The 14,251-nt window shown below is 45.3% G+C and overlaps 1 protein-coding gene across 1 annotated transcript in view; it reads right to left on the reverse strand.

The window, feature by feature from the left end:
* LGMN (legumain) overlaps window positions 1-10,425 on the reverse strand; it is a 36,404-nt gene extending 25,979 nt beyond the window's left edge. The window contains exons 1-2 of the mRNA XM_010836204.1: window positions 10,318-10,425; window positions 63-229 (exon numbers count right to left, since the gene is read on the reverse strand). Of these exons, the coding sequence (XP_010834506.1) occupies window positions 63-200 (138 nt within the window). The 5' untranslated portion in view covers window positions 201-229; window positions 10,318-10,425. The remainder of the gene's footprint in view (window positions 1-62; window positions 230-10,317) is intronic.
* Window positions 10,426-14,251: the final 3,826 nt, after the last annotated feature.

The raw sequence follows: 14,251 nt of genomic DNA on the forward strand, positions 1-14,251 counted from the left end.
AATGTCCAGGGTTGTTAACAGACAGCCAGTGTCATACGGGAAGAGGTGAGTCACTTTCTTACCTGGTGCCTGTAATTATACCAGCCGTTTGATCCTGCGACAATCACCACCCAGTGCTTGCCTCCGTCCTCAGGGTCCTCCAGGGGAATAGCACCAGTTCCCAGGACCAAGCTGAGCAACACGGTGACTTCCCAAATCATCCTGCCCCCTGGAGTTCCGCTGCAGAAATCTAGGAAGAAAAAGGCAGAGTCAAGCGAAAAAAGAATGACAAAAACAGAAGAACGCTACTGGCCCCTAAGACAAGACCACAGAAGATGGGTCAAAAAGATAAGATTATTTGGTCACAAGACAGAATACGCCGAGGATAAAACTGATGTCAGAGCAGAATTTCATTCTCCTCGCTGCTGCCATTTCCCTGGAGTGGAGCAGAGGGCTGCCCACAGCGCCTCCCCTTCACTACGGGCTGAACTTAGGAGAATAAACCCAAGAATATCGAGGAAGCTCTAGGGGCAACTTTTTAAAGCTTTTGTCACAACTTGGAATACGGAAAAAAAATTCACTGACAAACTTCACTGTGTCGGAAAAATATCTACCACATACTATGAACTGTTTTAAGAAAAGAACAGACATAGAATGTGTGCATAGCAAAATGTGGAAGGCAGACAAAATCTAACAGTAGTTACTCTTGGGTGGTAGATAGGTAGAATTAAGAATGATCTTTCTTTTTGTCTCTCTTTACTACAAATAATATATATTACTTATACAACAAAGCTTGTAAAAATTCAACATACACTTGATGTAAATACTGAGGGGCAATTTATGTGTGTGAGCTATCTGGGTAAGCTATCGTCTAACACTGGCAATTTATGTGTGTGAGCTATCTGGGTAAGCTATCGTCTAACACTGGCAGCCCAAATGAATGTCTTTGTATACTGCTTACAACCCATTTACATTATTCCATACAAGAGGCTGGGCAAACATTTTAATCCTTGTTTCACTGGATGGGGAGGTTGAAACAAGAGAGAAGTGACTTACCCAATATTCACAGACAGTCAGCACTGGCCACAGCCCAGAACCCACGCCTTCTGAATTCCTGGCCCACCCTTTCTGCTACATGGTTCTGCATCTCAAGACTTTATTCTTAATGAACTACACGCCCAATCTTACACTTCACGGCCAAAACTTTAAAGAGAGTTTTAAAGCACAAAAGGCAGAACTAAGGCCGAGTCCTGGCCACCCTGAAATTACTCAGACAAGTATGCTATTTTAATGCCCTGTGTTCTGACTATGTTATTTTTAAAAAAGCCTTCCTATGGCAGAAGCCAGGCCTGCCATTCTGAGATAAGAGGAAAAACAGTCGTTGAGACGTAGGAACTCGGAACAGAACAGTTCCAAGGCTAACCTCTGCCTCTGATGCTTTTTGACAAAACAGTGCTCATTTACTCACTCATTAATGTATTCACTCATTCATTCACCTACTCAGTCAGAGTCTCCTGAGCTCTGACCCTGCCAGAAAAAGTGCTGGGGGCTGGGAACGCAGTAGGGACAGGACGAAGCCTCTGTCCTCAAGGACTGCAGAGCCAGCTAAGGCACGAAACACCTCAAAGTCTAGGAAACCATCCTCAGCATCTGTGCCTAAGACTGTGCTAAACCTCAAAATGATGGGATTTCCTTCCAAGTGAAAAAACAGGAAGCCCTGAGTCTGGTACAAGTTTTAAAAAGTAAAGGCACTTTGGGCCAGCACTTCTCCAACTATACGCCCAGATCGCCTGGGGGGCTTGTTAGAAGGCAGAGTCTGACTCAGTAGGCATGGGCAGGGCCTGAGACTCTGCATTTCTGATAAGCTCTGGGTGATGCCCAGGACTACACTCTAGTCAGCTCTGCCCAGAAGCCCAGCTTCCTAGTCAAGAAACCGTACTACTCTATCCCCGCAAGACTTCTCCCAGGAACTCAATTTTTCACATGTAAGACTTAAGAATCTGAGGCGGGAGGACTTCCCTGGCAGTCCAGTGGTTGAGATTCTGAGCTTCCCATGCAGGCGGCAGGGGTTCAGTCTCTGTCAGGGAACTAGGATCCTGCGTGGTACACAGCATGGCCAGATAACAACAAGATAGAATCTGAGTTGGTGCTAGATCCAGGTTTCTTTAGCTCCACTACAAAGTCATGGATGCATGGGCAACTACAATGATGTGCCCCAGATTTGATTCAAGATTGCCTTGAAATGGTCAAGATGAGTCACAGATGAGGGCAGTGGACTTCCCAGGCCACCCAGCCCCGGAACCCGCTGGTCTATTAATATGTCCGTGTGTATGAGACGATGTTTTCTCATGTCCACTTGACCTGCCCAGGGCTCACCGAGGGATAATAAAAGGGGAAGTGATACAAAGGTATGAATCAGCAGCAGTGAGGTCAGGCAAGAGACTGTCAAGCTCCCACCCCCAGAGTTCTGCAGTGGCCCCCACACTGGAGGGGAAGGTGAGCCAGTGATACTGGAGGTCATGCAACCAGCAGCCTCCTGGCTGCAGGCAAGCCTCCCAGGAAGCCTTCTCTTGGGGCAGGGGTCAGCAAAGTCTCTGTAAAGGGCTGGAAAGTAGGTATTTTCAGCTCTGCAGGTCAAGTCATCCCCATTACAACTCTTCAGTTCTCCCACTGCATCACAAAGCAGCCAAAGACGGTACAGAAACCAGTGAACACGGCTACATTCCAATGCAACTGAAACAGGCGGTCTCTGTGGCCCGTCCTCAGGAGCCAGAATGTGTTCTCAGCCCACAGGACAGGTACAGTCTGGGGTTTTTATTATCTTTCATCAACAATCATAAAATAGGCTCCCTGGTTTGCATACCACGCTTTCTGAGTCTCTATCACATGACTCAGTCCTGAAGAGGCTGATCTGTCCGGAGGCTCTAGTGCCTGATTTCTTCTTTTCTGTCTTTCTCTTTTCTTTTCTTTTTTCTGTTGTGCCTCATGGCATGTGGGATCTTAGTTCCCCTGACCAGGGGTCAAACCTGTGCCCCCCAGAAGTGGAGGCTCAGAGTTTTAGTCATTGGACTGCCAGGGAATTCCCCCTTTCATATTTAAATAAAATATACTAGAGTCGAATGGTTGGGCTGCCTGAGCAACAGAATAGACGCCACCAGCTCAACTGCCTAAATCCGCAAGCAAAAAACACCACCAGGGTATTTTTACAAATTCCAGTTTACTTTTCATTCTTCTAAAACACTAGCAAGTTACTCTTATTCATACACAGGGGACATTTTCAGAGTTAACATTTGGCGATATTCTTGTCTTTTTTTTAAATTATTAACACAGAGTTGTGGTTCCTTGAATACAACGCCAAGTTACAAGCCTCACCATGTGACACCGATTGGGAAATGCCACTTAAAAAACACGTGCATTAATACCGTGGGAACAGTATGGGGCCAGGGGCGAAGGAAAGACGTGAAGTAATACAATCCTTCCATCACCCTTAGCAATGAACACGTCTCAAAACAGCACGTTTCAGATAGCAATTTCCTGGTCAGCACTATTCTTGACAAAGTCGAGAGCAGGAAAACAAAGTCACAAATCATCTTGCGGCATATCTATGATTCTTGTTTCAGCAGAGTGAAAAGTTCATGAATAAAAAGTAAACAAGGATCTCTGGGACCTCCCTGATGGCTCAGTGGTTAAGAACCTGCCTTCCAATGCAAGGGACGCAGATGTGATCCCCGGTTGGGGAACGAGGATCCCATACGCTGCAGGGTAACTTAGTCCACAGGCTGCAACTAGATAAGCACCTCAATGAAGACCCAGCGCAGCCAAAAAAAAAAAAGTAAACGATCCCTGCCAAACTGGCCCAGGAAGACCGCTATTTCTTGCCCACGGCGCTCCACGGCCCCAGTCACACGGGCGCCGCCTTCTACTTCTTCCTGTCTGCTCATCCGTCCAACACACAGGGCCTGAACACCCACCAGGTGCTCACAGAGACTGAACAGGGAGCCAAACTGGCGAAACCCTTCGCAGAGCTGACATTCTAGCAGGAAGAGACAGGTTGTGCGGTGGTCATGAGAGCTGGGGAAGAAATAAAAGCAGAAGAGGAAGTCCTGGTGGGAGTGTCGAGTATCGTTTTTTCAAAAAGGGAAGATTTTAAGAAGGTGAAGGAGCTCACCCACTTGTAGCAGGAAAACCCCAGAGGCAACATAAATGGTCATTTACGGGGGTTGTCTGCTGTTGTCCAGTCGCTAAGTCATGTCCATCTCTTTGCAACCCCATGGACTGTAGCATACCAGGATCCTCTGTCCTCCACTATCTCCCAGAGTTTGTGCAAATTCATGTCTACTGAGTTGATAATCCTATCTAACCATCTCATCCTCTGCCACCCCCTTCTCCTTTTGCCTTCAGTCTTTTCCAACATCAGGGGCTTTTATCAAATAGGGTACTATTTAGCAAATCAATTGTGTGTGTGTGTGTGTGTGTGTGTGTTAGCAGTTCAGTCATGTCCAACCCTTTGCGACCCCATGGACTGTAGCCCACCAGGCTCCTCCGTCCATGGGATTTTTCAGGCAAGAATACTGGAGCGGGTTGCCGTTCCCTTCTCCAGGGGATCGTCCCAATCTAGGAGTCGAACCTGGGTCTCCTGCACTGCAGGCAGACTCTTTACCATCTGAGCCACCAGGGAAGCCCTAAATCAAATATAATACATCCTTGTAATGGGATACAGTGACAACTTTAAAAGAAAAAGGTAGTTCTTAAAAGTGCCGAGAGTGGGAAGGCCTCTGAGAGGATGCTCAGGGGTATGTGTTTAGTCTGCTAACCATTTGCAGGGAGAAAATGACCCAGGGAGCTGTTGCTCTAACCAGGGGAGAGAGGAAAGTCCCCAAGAGTGTTCTGTTGTTGCTATGCCGCACAGGGAGGGCGGGATATGGGTCGGTATCTCTGAACCATGGAGTGTGCAAGACACTTTCCCATCCTCACAACAGCCTGTGAGCAGGCTCATTACCCGCTTCAGCTGAGACAGACTAGCAGAGGTAGAGAAACTTGGTGGAAAGTGGTACTGCCGGGTGACACACTGATCTGCTTCCAAAGATTGCTTCTTCTATTACACCACCTCACTTGTCACACCAAAAAAGCATTGTTTTTGTGAGTATCTCAGAGGCCCTGTAACCATAGGTGGGAGGGCTACACCCCACACTCTGGGGCCTCCAAGTTTCCTCCAGCAGCAGGATACCCAACATGCCTGCTCTTCATCACCCCACTATTTTAAGACACTTATGGGTAATTGGTTATAAAAAGGTCTTAGAAGAAGAGCCCATCAAAGGAGAATTTGAACCACACAAACTGGTTGGACAAGAGCCCATCAAAAGAGAACTTGAACCACACAAAGTGGTTTGTCAATGGACAAGCCTTTACAAATGAATGTCACCAGCCTCCAATGCCAAGTCCTCGCTGCTCCCACTGGTCCAGCGACCCTCTCATGTTACAGGGCTACATGAAGTCACTGATTCAACTGAAGGACTCCACTTCAGGCAGTACCATCAAGTGGGGTCAGATCCAATAGGGGAGGTTTGGGACAGACCCGAGTGCACATACTAGATCAACTGTCAGCAGCAATAGAAGTAACAAGGCTACAGTTAGAGGACCATCCAAATAGCAGGATCAAATTCAAATCCAAGTCTGACACCAAAGCCCAGACCTTAACCACCCCCGTGACCTCCCACATCAGCCCTGTACTTGCTACTTGCTCTGGGTTAGAGACAGCGAACCATTAAAGCCAAGCAAAGCAGCTGGGCAGACAATGACATCTGTAAAGAGACTTCCAAACCTACAGGTTTTAAGATCCTGCCCTCTGTTCTTTGTGGGCATACAACAAAATCATCATGCAAGTGGTCCCTGGCTGATAACATGCAGAAGAGACAAGGACAGGAGACAAGGAGCCCTCTTTTACCGAACTAAAGTCAAGTTCCTCTGAGCCCTCCTCCCGACAAGACTTTGGCCCACTGAGCCCAGGTTTAGCAAGAATCCTGCAAGGATCTCCCATCTTTGGCCTCTAATCAAGCTCCTCTTAGCAATTTTTCAGCCATTGACCCTCCCACTCTGCCTACTGGCAATAAATCTCAGTTGTCCTTGATGTATTTGGAGTTGAGCTCAGTTCTATATGGAAGTCTTTCTCCTCTAATACAACAGCTAGAATAAAATCCATCTTCTCATTAAAAAAAAAAAAAAATGGTTACATTACATGGCACGTGGGATTTTAGTTCTCCAACCAGGGATCAAACCTGTGCCCCATGCACTGGAAGGACAAAGTCCTAACTATTAGACCACCAAGGAAGTCCCCATCTTGTCATTTTTAACAAATGCCAGGTGAAATTTCTCTTTAATACAGGACAGTTCCTAAGTTACTACTGGACTAAGTTCCTAAGTCCAGGGAGACCCTGCCTCACCTTAATTGTTCATCTGTCAAACGGGATGATAGAACTAAATTATTAAGGGCCCATTCAGTTCCCATATCCTTTGATTTTCTGTTTCAAGAGTAAAATGGAAAAAAAAAAAGAGAGAGAGAAAGAAAAGAAAATCCAAGTAGTCTGATCTCAAATCTCAAAAAAAAAAAATGGATTTTGTTCAAGTGAGAGAATCAATGTTTTTTCATAGGGAACATGTATGATTCAGTAGCAAAGCACATTCTAGATTAGAGCATGTCCTTCAAAGTTACCTAATTCTGATGCTATGGAGGACTTCCCTGGTGGCTCAGTTGGCAAAGAATCTACCTGCAATGATTCTATGGAACTTTTTCCCCCCACAACTCTGTAAACTGTAGATACTAGAAATGAAAATAATTATTGTCTAAAAACACGCAAATGCATTCTATTAAGTGGAGGTGCAAGTGACTCCCCTTTTGAAAGAAAGAAGCCAGGTTGCCCGTTGCACGTTTCAGTATTTCTAATCTACAAATGTACTTTGTACTTGGAATCTCCTTTCAACTGACAGTAATATATACAGAGTGATGTTGTTGTTCAGTCACTAAGTCACGTCTGACTCTGCAACCCCATGGACTGCAGCTTGCCAGGCTTCCCTGTCCTTCACTATCTCCCAGAGTTTGCTCAAACTCTTGTCCACTGAGTCAGGGAAGCCATCCAACCAGCTCATCCTCTGTCGCCCCCTTCACTTTTAAAAAATTATCTTTTAACATTTCAAAATGTACAAGCAGCTATAACATATTTCAAAATACACATAGTCAAGAAAGATTTTTTTAATTTACTAATGTCTAGAAGAATTTGATTTTTGGTTAATGGTTTTTCTACATTTTTATTTTCACTGCTTATTTGGCATTTGAATTTCTTTAAGTTTCTCCCAAATTACTATTTTTTGAAATCTAGGATTAATAATAGTTTGTAGTCTTTCCCCAAATGAATGAGCATGACTTTTATAACTAGACATAAATTCTTAATTTTAATTTTGTTACAACTTATATTTTAAGAAATTGAAGGATACACGTTAAACTACAGAAATGTACAAATATAATATAAAATACCTGTTACCGTTATACAGATCAACTGTTAATATTTTGTAAATCTGTTAACCCTCTTTCCCCATAAACAAATAAAACATTACAGATAAAACAGTCCCCCATTGTCCTGTCCCATTCTCCGCATACCACAAGGTAACCACTATTGTAAATTATTTCATTCCAATCAATTTATTATACTTTAAAATACATATATCCACTTTATAAAAATTCTCCTACTAACAAACATGTAGGTTGTTACCTTTTTTTTTTTTAACTATTAAAATGTTGCAAAAGCATTCTTATACTCATTGCCTTGTAAGCAAATGTCTCTCTGGTACTTTAGGAGTAGAACCACTGAGTCTTAAGATATACCTATTTTGCTAGCAGCTGTACTGTCCTATGGAGAAGGCAATGGCACCCCACTCCAGTACTCTTGCCTTGAAAATCCCATGGTTGGAGGAGCCTGGAAGGCTGCAGTCCATGGGGTTGCTAAGAGTTGGACACGACTGAGCAACTTCACTTTGACTTTTCACTTTCATGCATTGGAGAAGGAAATGGCAACCCACTCCAGTGTTCTTGCCTGGAGAATCCCAGGGACGGGGCAGCCTGGTGGGCTGCCGTCTCTGGGGTCGCACAGAGTCGGACACGACTGAAGTGACTTAGCAGCAGCAGTACTATCCTAAGATATACTTCCAAATATCTGATATCTTTCAAACAATTGATACTCTTGAGAGTAACAAAGTTCATAATTTCTACTCTGATAGATACAAAGTGATCTAATTATGAGTTGACTCATTGGAAAAGACTCTGATGCTGGGAGGGATTAGGGGCAGGAGGAGAAGGGGACGACAGAGGATGAGATGGCTGGATGGCATCACTGACTCGATGAACGTGAATCTGAGTGAACTCCAGGAGTTGGTGATGGACAGGGATGCCTGGCGTGCTGCAACTCATGGGGTCGAAAAGAGTCAGACACGACTGAGCGACTGAACTGAACTGAACTGAATTATGGGTTTGATCTCTATCCTGGATTACAAGATAATTTGAGTCATATGTCTAATCATCCAGATTTCAATATCCTTAACATTTGTGATGATTTCCTCTTCATAAAATGGGACTCAAATTTTGGCCTAAAGCAATGTCTGTGGTTTAAAGAAAGAAAAAAAAAAAAAAGGCTGGTCATTTCCTTAAAAAAGATAGTCATAAGTGGAAAATTCAAGAGACAGCATTCACCTCAATATATTTTTAATGAACAATACTAGACATGGTGTTCACTTACTTAAGAGTTCACAACCTTTTACTCATCTCTCCTCTCATTCAAATGCAATTGTCTTTAAAATCCTCAGCAATTCCCCTGGGAATTACTGCAATGAGCTCCCTGGTGTGGCCTCTTTCCAACACTTTTCCACATTAGAGAGTATCTAAGATACACACTGGGCTTCCCTCGTGGCTAACTGGTAATGAACCTGCCCGCCAATGCAGGAGACTCGAGTTCTTTCCCTGGGTTGGAAAGATCCCCTGGAGAAGGAAATGGCAACCCACTCCAGTATTCTCCCTTGGGAAATCCCATGGACAGAGGAGCCTGGCTACAGGCCATGGGGTCACAAAAGAGTCCAACACAACTTAGCAACTAAACAATAGCAACAACAAAGATACACATCTACTAAATTCGGTTTCTAGGGCTTTCAGGGCAAAATCCAAGTCTCTTATAAGCTTGCAAGATGCGCCTCTGTTTTCCACTATCCACATGAAATCCCTTGCTCCAACCAGGCTCAGGACTCCGGGTCCAAAATCAGTGCTCTTTTCCTGCCTTCATCATGCTATTTTCCAGGCGAAAGGCTCTTCTCTTTCATCGCGCTAGCTCCTGCCCATCCCTCAAACTCCATTCAATTAGTCCCTTCTCTGCAAAGTCTTACGTCTTCCCACAAGCAGGGTTAGATGCTGCCCCTGGAACACTGGAATGGTTCACGATAAACTGCCTCTCCCCTTTATGAAATAATCCCTGCTTAAAAAACTTAGTAAGGCTCAACCAATGTTTGCGAACTAATGCAGTAAAGACATTACTGTCTGGAGCAAAGACAGCTGGGCCATGCCACTCACTACATACCACAGGGCAAGTCTCAAACCATGGACATTTATTTTCACAAAATTTCTTTCTCCCAGCCCCTAGATTCTTGGCACTGAATACCACGTGGGTAAAACCTCAACTCTAATAGAAGTAGGGGATCAAATCCTGCTAACTTTCACTTCCATGGTTCATGTGAATCATCCTGTTAACTCCCACCAGCTCAAACCTGTGAGAAGTGGAGCTTTTATGATTTCCCAGAAGGGATGTTTTTATACCTTTGGGTATATTTGCTGTTGTGGTTAACATAACCCCTTCCCCCTTAGGCTACCAAGAACTAACTGGAAACAGATGAAACCTCAGCATTACAAACCTCAACAACCTGAGTTGTTTCTAGATTGTTAAGACAGTACACAAGAGACCCCCCCCTGGCATTCCCTGGCTATAGGACCTTCGCAAATGTGCTCTCAGCTCGCGCCTGTTTCTCTCTGCTCTTGGAGGAGCCTGGGCTTCCAGCCAGAGCTCGCTCAACAAAAGGAGCCCCAACTCACCAACCCCACGGGATGCAAGGCTGAGAGAGGTCATCGGAAGTCATCGTTTGCCGAAAACTCCCTTTCTCCCGATGAGAAATGGATTTACTCAAAAAAAAAAAAAAAAAGGCCGGGGAAACTGAAAATCCCAGACATGAAGCCAAGATCTGCGGCCGATGGGCGACCCTGGTGTGGGGCGTTGGGCCGGGCCCCAGTCCCCTGCCAGGGATATTGATTACCTGCTGCGGGACCGTGGGAACTCCTCGCGGTGCGCAGCCTCAAAGAAGTGAGCTGCCGGCGTCCTCCCTGCAGAGATTGCTGAGCAGGGTCCTAGCTCCTTGCTTTGAGGGTTGGCTGCGCCGCGGCGATTGGCCGAGCTTCGGGGAGGAGCGTCTTCGAAAGCCAATGGGAGGCGAGAACGAGACCGGAGAGTCGTAGGAACTACAAGTCCCAGCGAGTCCTCGCGGGGTCTTCTGATCCCAGAAAGCAAAGGAACGCAGGGAGGACGGTATCCAGAGAATTAGGGCGGGATGGGGTGAGGGTGGGAGGGTGGTTCTGACGTGTGTGGAACCAGGGGCGCAGTGATTCCCCGGAAGGATCGATACCCAGCGCCCTAAGCCGTTTAACACTCCGCTTCTAAACTTGTACACAAATTAGAACCACATAGGGTAGTAGCTTCGTAGGTACTGATGCCTCCGCCTCTCCCTAAAGATTTTGGTCTGCCTGTGGCCTGGGTTTTGGAGTCTTTAAAGAACCCCAGGTGATGGGATGTGCAGATCCGTTTCATCCTGGTAACAACCCTAGGAGAGGGAGGCACTGTTAATGTCATCCCAGCTTTACACACGGGGCAACTAAGGAAAGTTATGTCAGGGAGGTTAATTTTCGGAAGATCACATACCTCTGAAGTGGCAGAGCCAGAATTCGGAGCCAGGCAGTCTACTTCCAGAATCCGGTGCTTTTTATCCGTATGCTACTTCTCAAACGTTTGGTATTGTCTCACAGGGAGAGAAAAGTAAAATACTATACATACAAGTACCATGGTGTGGAGCTCAGAAAGTTGAGTTGAATGGAGTTATTATAAGTCCAGTACTGCCCAAGGATATCGAGCACAAGATATTGAGACTTACATTCATGGGTTGTCTCGTTTCATCTTTTTTGTTGTGACTGTGTTCGGTTCAGTTCAGGTCAGTCGCTCAGTCGTGTCTGACTCTTTGAGACGCCATGAATTGCAGCATGCCAGGCCTCCCTGTCCATCACCAATTCCCTGGGTTCACTCAAACTCATGTCCATCGAGTTGGTGATGCCATCCAGCCATCTCATCCTCTGTCGTCCCCTTCTCCTCCTGCCCCCAATCCCTCCCAGCATCTGAGTCTTTTCCAATGAGTCAACTCTTCACATGAAGTGGCCAAAGTATTGGAGTTTCAGCTTTAGCATCAGTCCTTCCAAAGAACACCCAGGACTCATCTCCTTTAGAATGGACTGGTTGGATCTCCTTATAGTCCAAGGGACTCTCAAGAGTCTTCTCCAACACCACAGTTCAAAAGCATCAATTCTTTGGCAATCAGCTTTCTTCACAGTCCAACTCTCACATCCATACATGACCACTGGAAAAACCATAGCCTTGACTAGCCAGACCCTTTGTTGGTAAATTAATGTCTCTGCTTTTGAATATGCTATCTAGGTTAGTCATAACTTTCCTTCCAAGGAGTAAGAGTCTTAATTTCATGGCTGCAATCACCATCGGCAGTGATTTTGGTGTAGAAAATAAAGTCTGACACTGTTTCCACTGTTTCCCCATCTATTTCCCATGAAGTGATGGGACCAGATGCCATGATCTTCGTTTTTTGAATGTTCAGCTTTAAGCCAACTTTTTCACTCTCCACTTCCACTTTCATCAAGAGGCTTTATAGTTCCTCTTTACTTTCTGCCATAAGGGTGGTGTCATCTGCATGTCTGAGGTTATTGATATTTCTCCTGGCAATCTTGATTCCAGCTTGTGTTTCTTCCAGCCCAACATTTCTCATGATGTACTCTGCATATAAGTTAAATAAACAGGGTGACAATATACAGCCTTCACGAACTCCTTTTCCTATTTGGAACCAGTCTGTTGTTCCATGTCCAGTTCTAGGAGCATAAATGTTATGTGCCAGGTGTGCGGGCTTTAGAAACATTCACAACCTAAAAGTTGAAGATTATGCTTTATTCAGTGGGAATTTTTAATACTTCGAGTCCGGGGGTAGCATCTCAAGTAACCCTGAGAGAACTGCTCCAAGGAGGAGCCAGGCTATATAGAAGTTTTGCAATAAAGGACAAGTAGTCTGAACATAAAAAGGTTATTGTTAAAGAAAACCAGATAACCCAAGTTAAGGAATTTAGCACTTTACTAGGTATGGGAAGATGCAAGCATCTAGACTCACTGAAATCAATCCTTTGATGTTGCACCTCACTCAGCACAGTATACTGTTTTTACATCCTGAGCTTCCTCGGGGCTCAGCATAGGGAGTAGCTGCTGTCTGATGTCTGCTAGATGGCAGGTATTTTTTCCTTCCTGGGTTCCCTCAGGGCTCACCAGCTCACCATATGTAGTGGCTGCAATTGCTGGTGACGTGACATCCATATTTACCGATGTGTTGTGTCAGGAAATATTCCATTTCTCAGATGTAACTGAGCATGGAGAGAAATAGGAATCTGTTCCTTACACTTGAGAACTTACTGTCTAGTAAGAGAGGCAGAGCATCCTTAACCACTCCCTCTGTTCACCCAGAATAAATGGCGACCTCCGGCTGGTTACGTTTTCACACTTGAAATGGAATGAATGTGGTGGCTTGGTGCCAGGCATGTTTAGGCAAACAAAGGGCCCAGGGTAGTCCCCTCAGTCTTCCTCAGCAGCAGTGTGGGCTCAGAGCTCAGAGTTGAAACAAGAGAAGATGACTGAAAATTGAGGGATCCCTGGTGTTGGTCAGATGAGCCTCAGAAGATGCTGTAAGGTGGCTAACCTAGGCCAGCTATGGGGAGGAGGCTGAGATGCAAGAGGCTTGGCATGGGAACTTGTACATGGTGTGCTCTCTCATCAAGTTATCTGGATCCAAATTCCAGTGTTACCACTTATAAGCTGTGTGACCTATGCAAGTCACTTAACTTCTCAGTGCCTGGGTTTCTTCAACTGTCAAACGGCAGGGCAGGGGGCAGGGGGAGGTGGGGAAGAAAGCACCCAGACTTCCCTGGAGGTCCAGGAGCTAAGATTTCACACTCCCAGTCTCCCAATGCAGAGGGCCAAGTTCCATCCTTGGTCAGGAAACTGAATCCCACATGATGCAACTAAGGCCCGGTACAGCCAAATAAATAAATAAAAGAATTTTTTTTTAAAAAAAGAAAGAATAAACAGTACCTACTTCATAAGGTCTTTCTGAGAATTAAATTTATTAATCCAGTACTTAGCACCAAGTAAATGTCCTATTAATATTAGCTACTCACTGTGTTAATAAGATGCCTGTGGCTGCTGAGCTATGAATTAAGACTCCCAATGAGGGAAAGAAGATGGGGATCTGAATTTCAGCACTGCCTGGGCTCCTGTACCCCCTCACAGAATGTCACCTAGGTAGGGGGTGTGCTCTGCCAATGGGAAGCACCAGAAGCAGAGGTCAGTGCTGAAACGGCACACAGGCGGCAGGAAGATGGCAGGCCCCTTGTGGACACATGGGCATGGGGATCTCCCCATCAAATGCCCCCGGCCAAATTATCATGGGAAAAGTCACCATCAGGGGACTCTTGCCACCATTCCATATAAGCAGAGGTTAATGAGGCTCAGCCGGATATGGATGTGGTGGATAACTGTCACCACAGATAAGAACCATGAGGAACCATGGCAGGTTCAAAGTCTTTTCTTATCTAATGATGGGAGATTAAGTAAGAGATTATCATTATAAAACATCAAGAGCTGGGGAGAGTGTGAAAGTAATCAGTTAGGTCTAGAGCAAGTTTTGTCAAGGCTGTATATTGACACCCTGCTTATTTAACTTATATGCAGAGTACATTATGAGAAACGCTGGACTGGAAGAAACACAAGCTGGAATCAAGATTGCCGGGAGAAATATTAATAACCTCAGATATGCAGATGACACCACCCTTATGGCAGAAAGTGAAGAGGAACTAAAAAGCCTCTTGATGAAAGTG

Source organism: Bison bison, unplaced genomic scaffold (assembly GCF_000754665.1).
Source record: "Bison bison bison isolate TAMUID 2011002044 unplaced genomic scaffold, Bison_UMD1.0 scf7180017864061, whole genome shotgun sequence".
In the NCBI taxonomy this organism is placed as follows: Eukaryota; Metazoa; Chordata; class Mammalia; order Artiodactyla; family Bovidae; genus Bison; species Bison bison.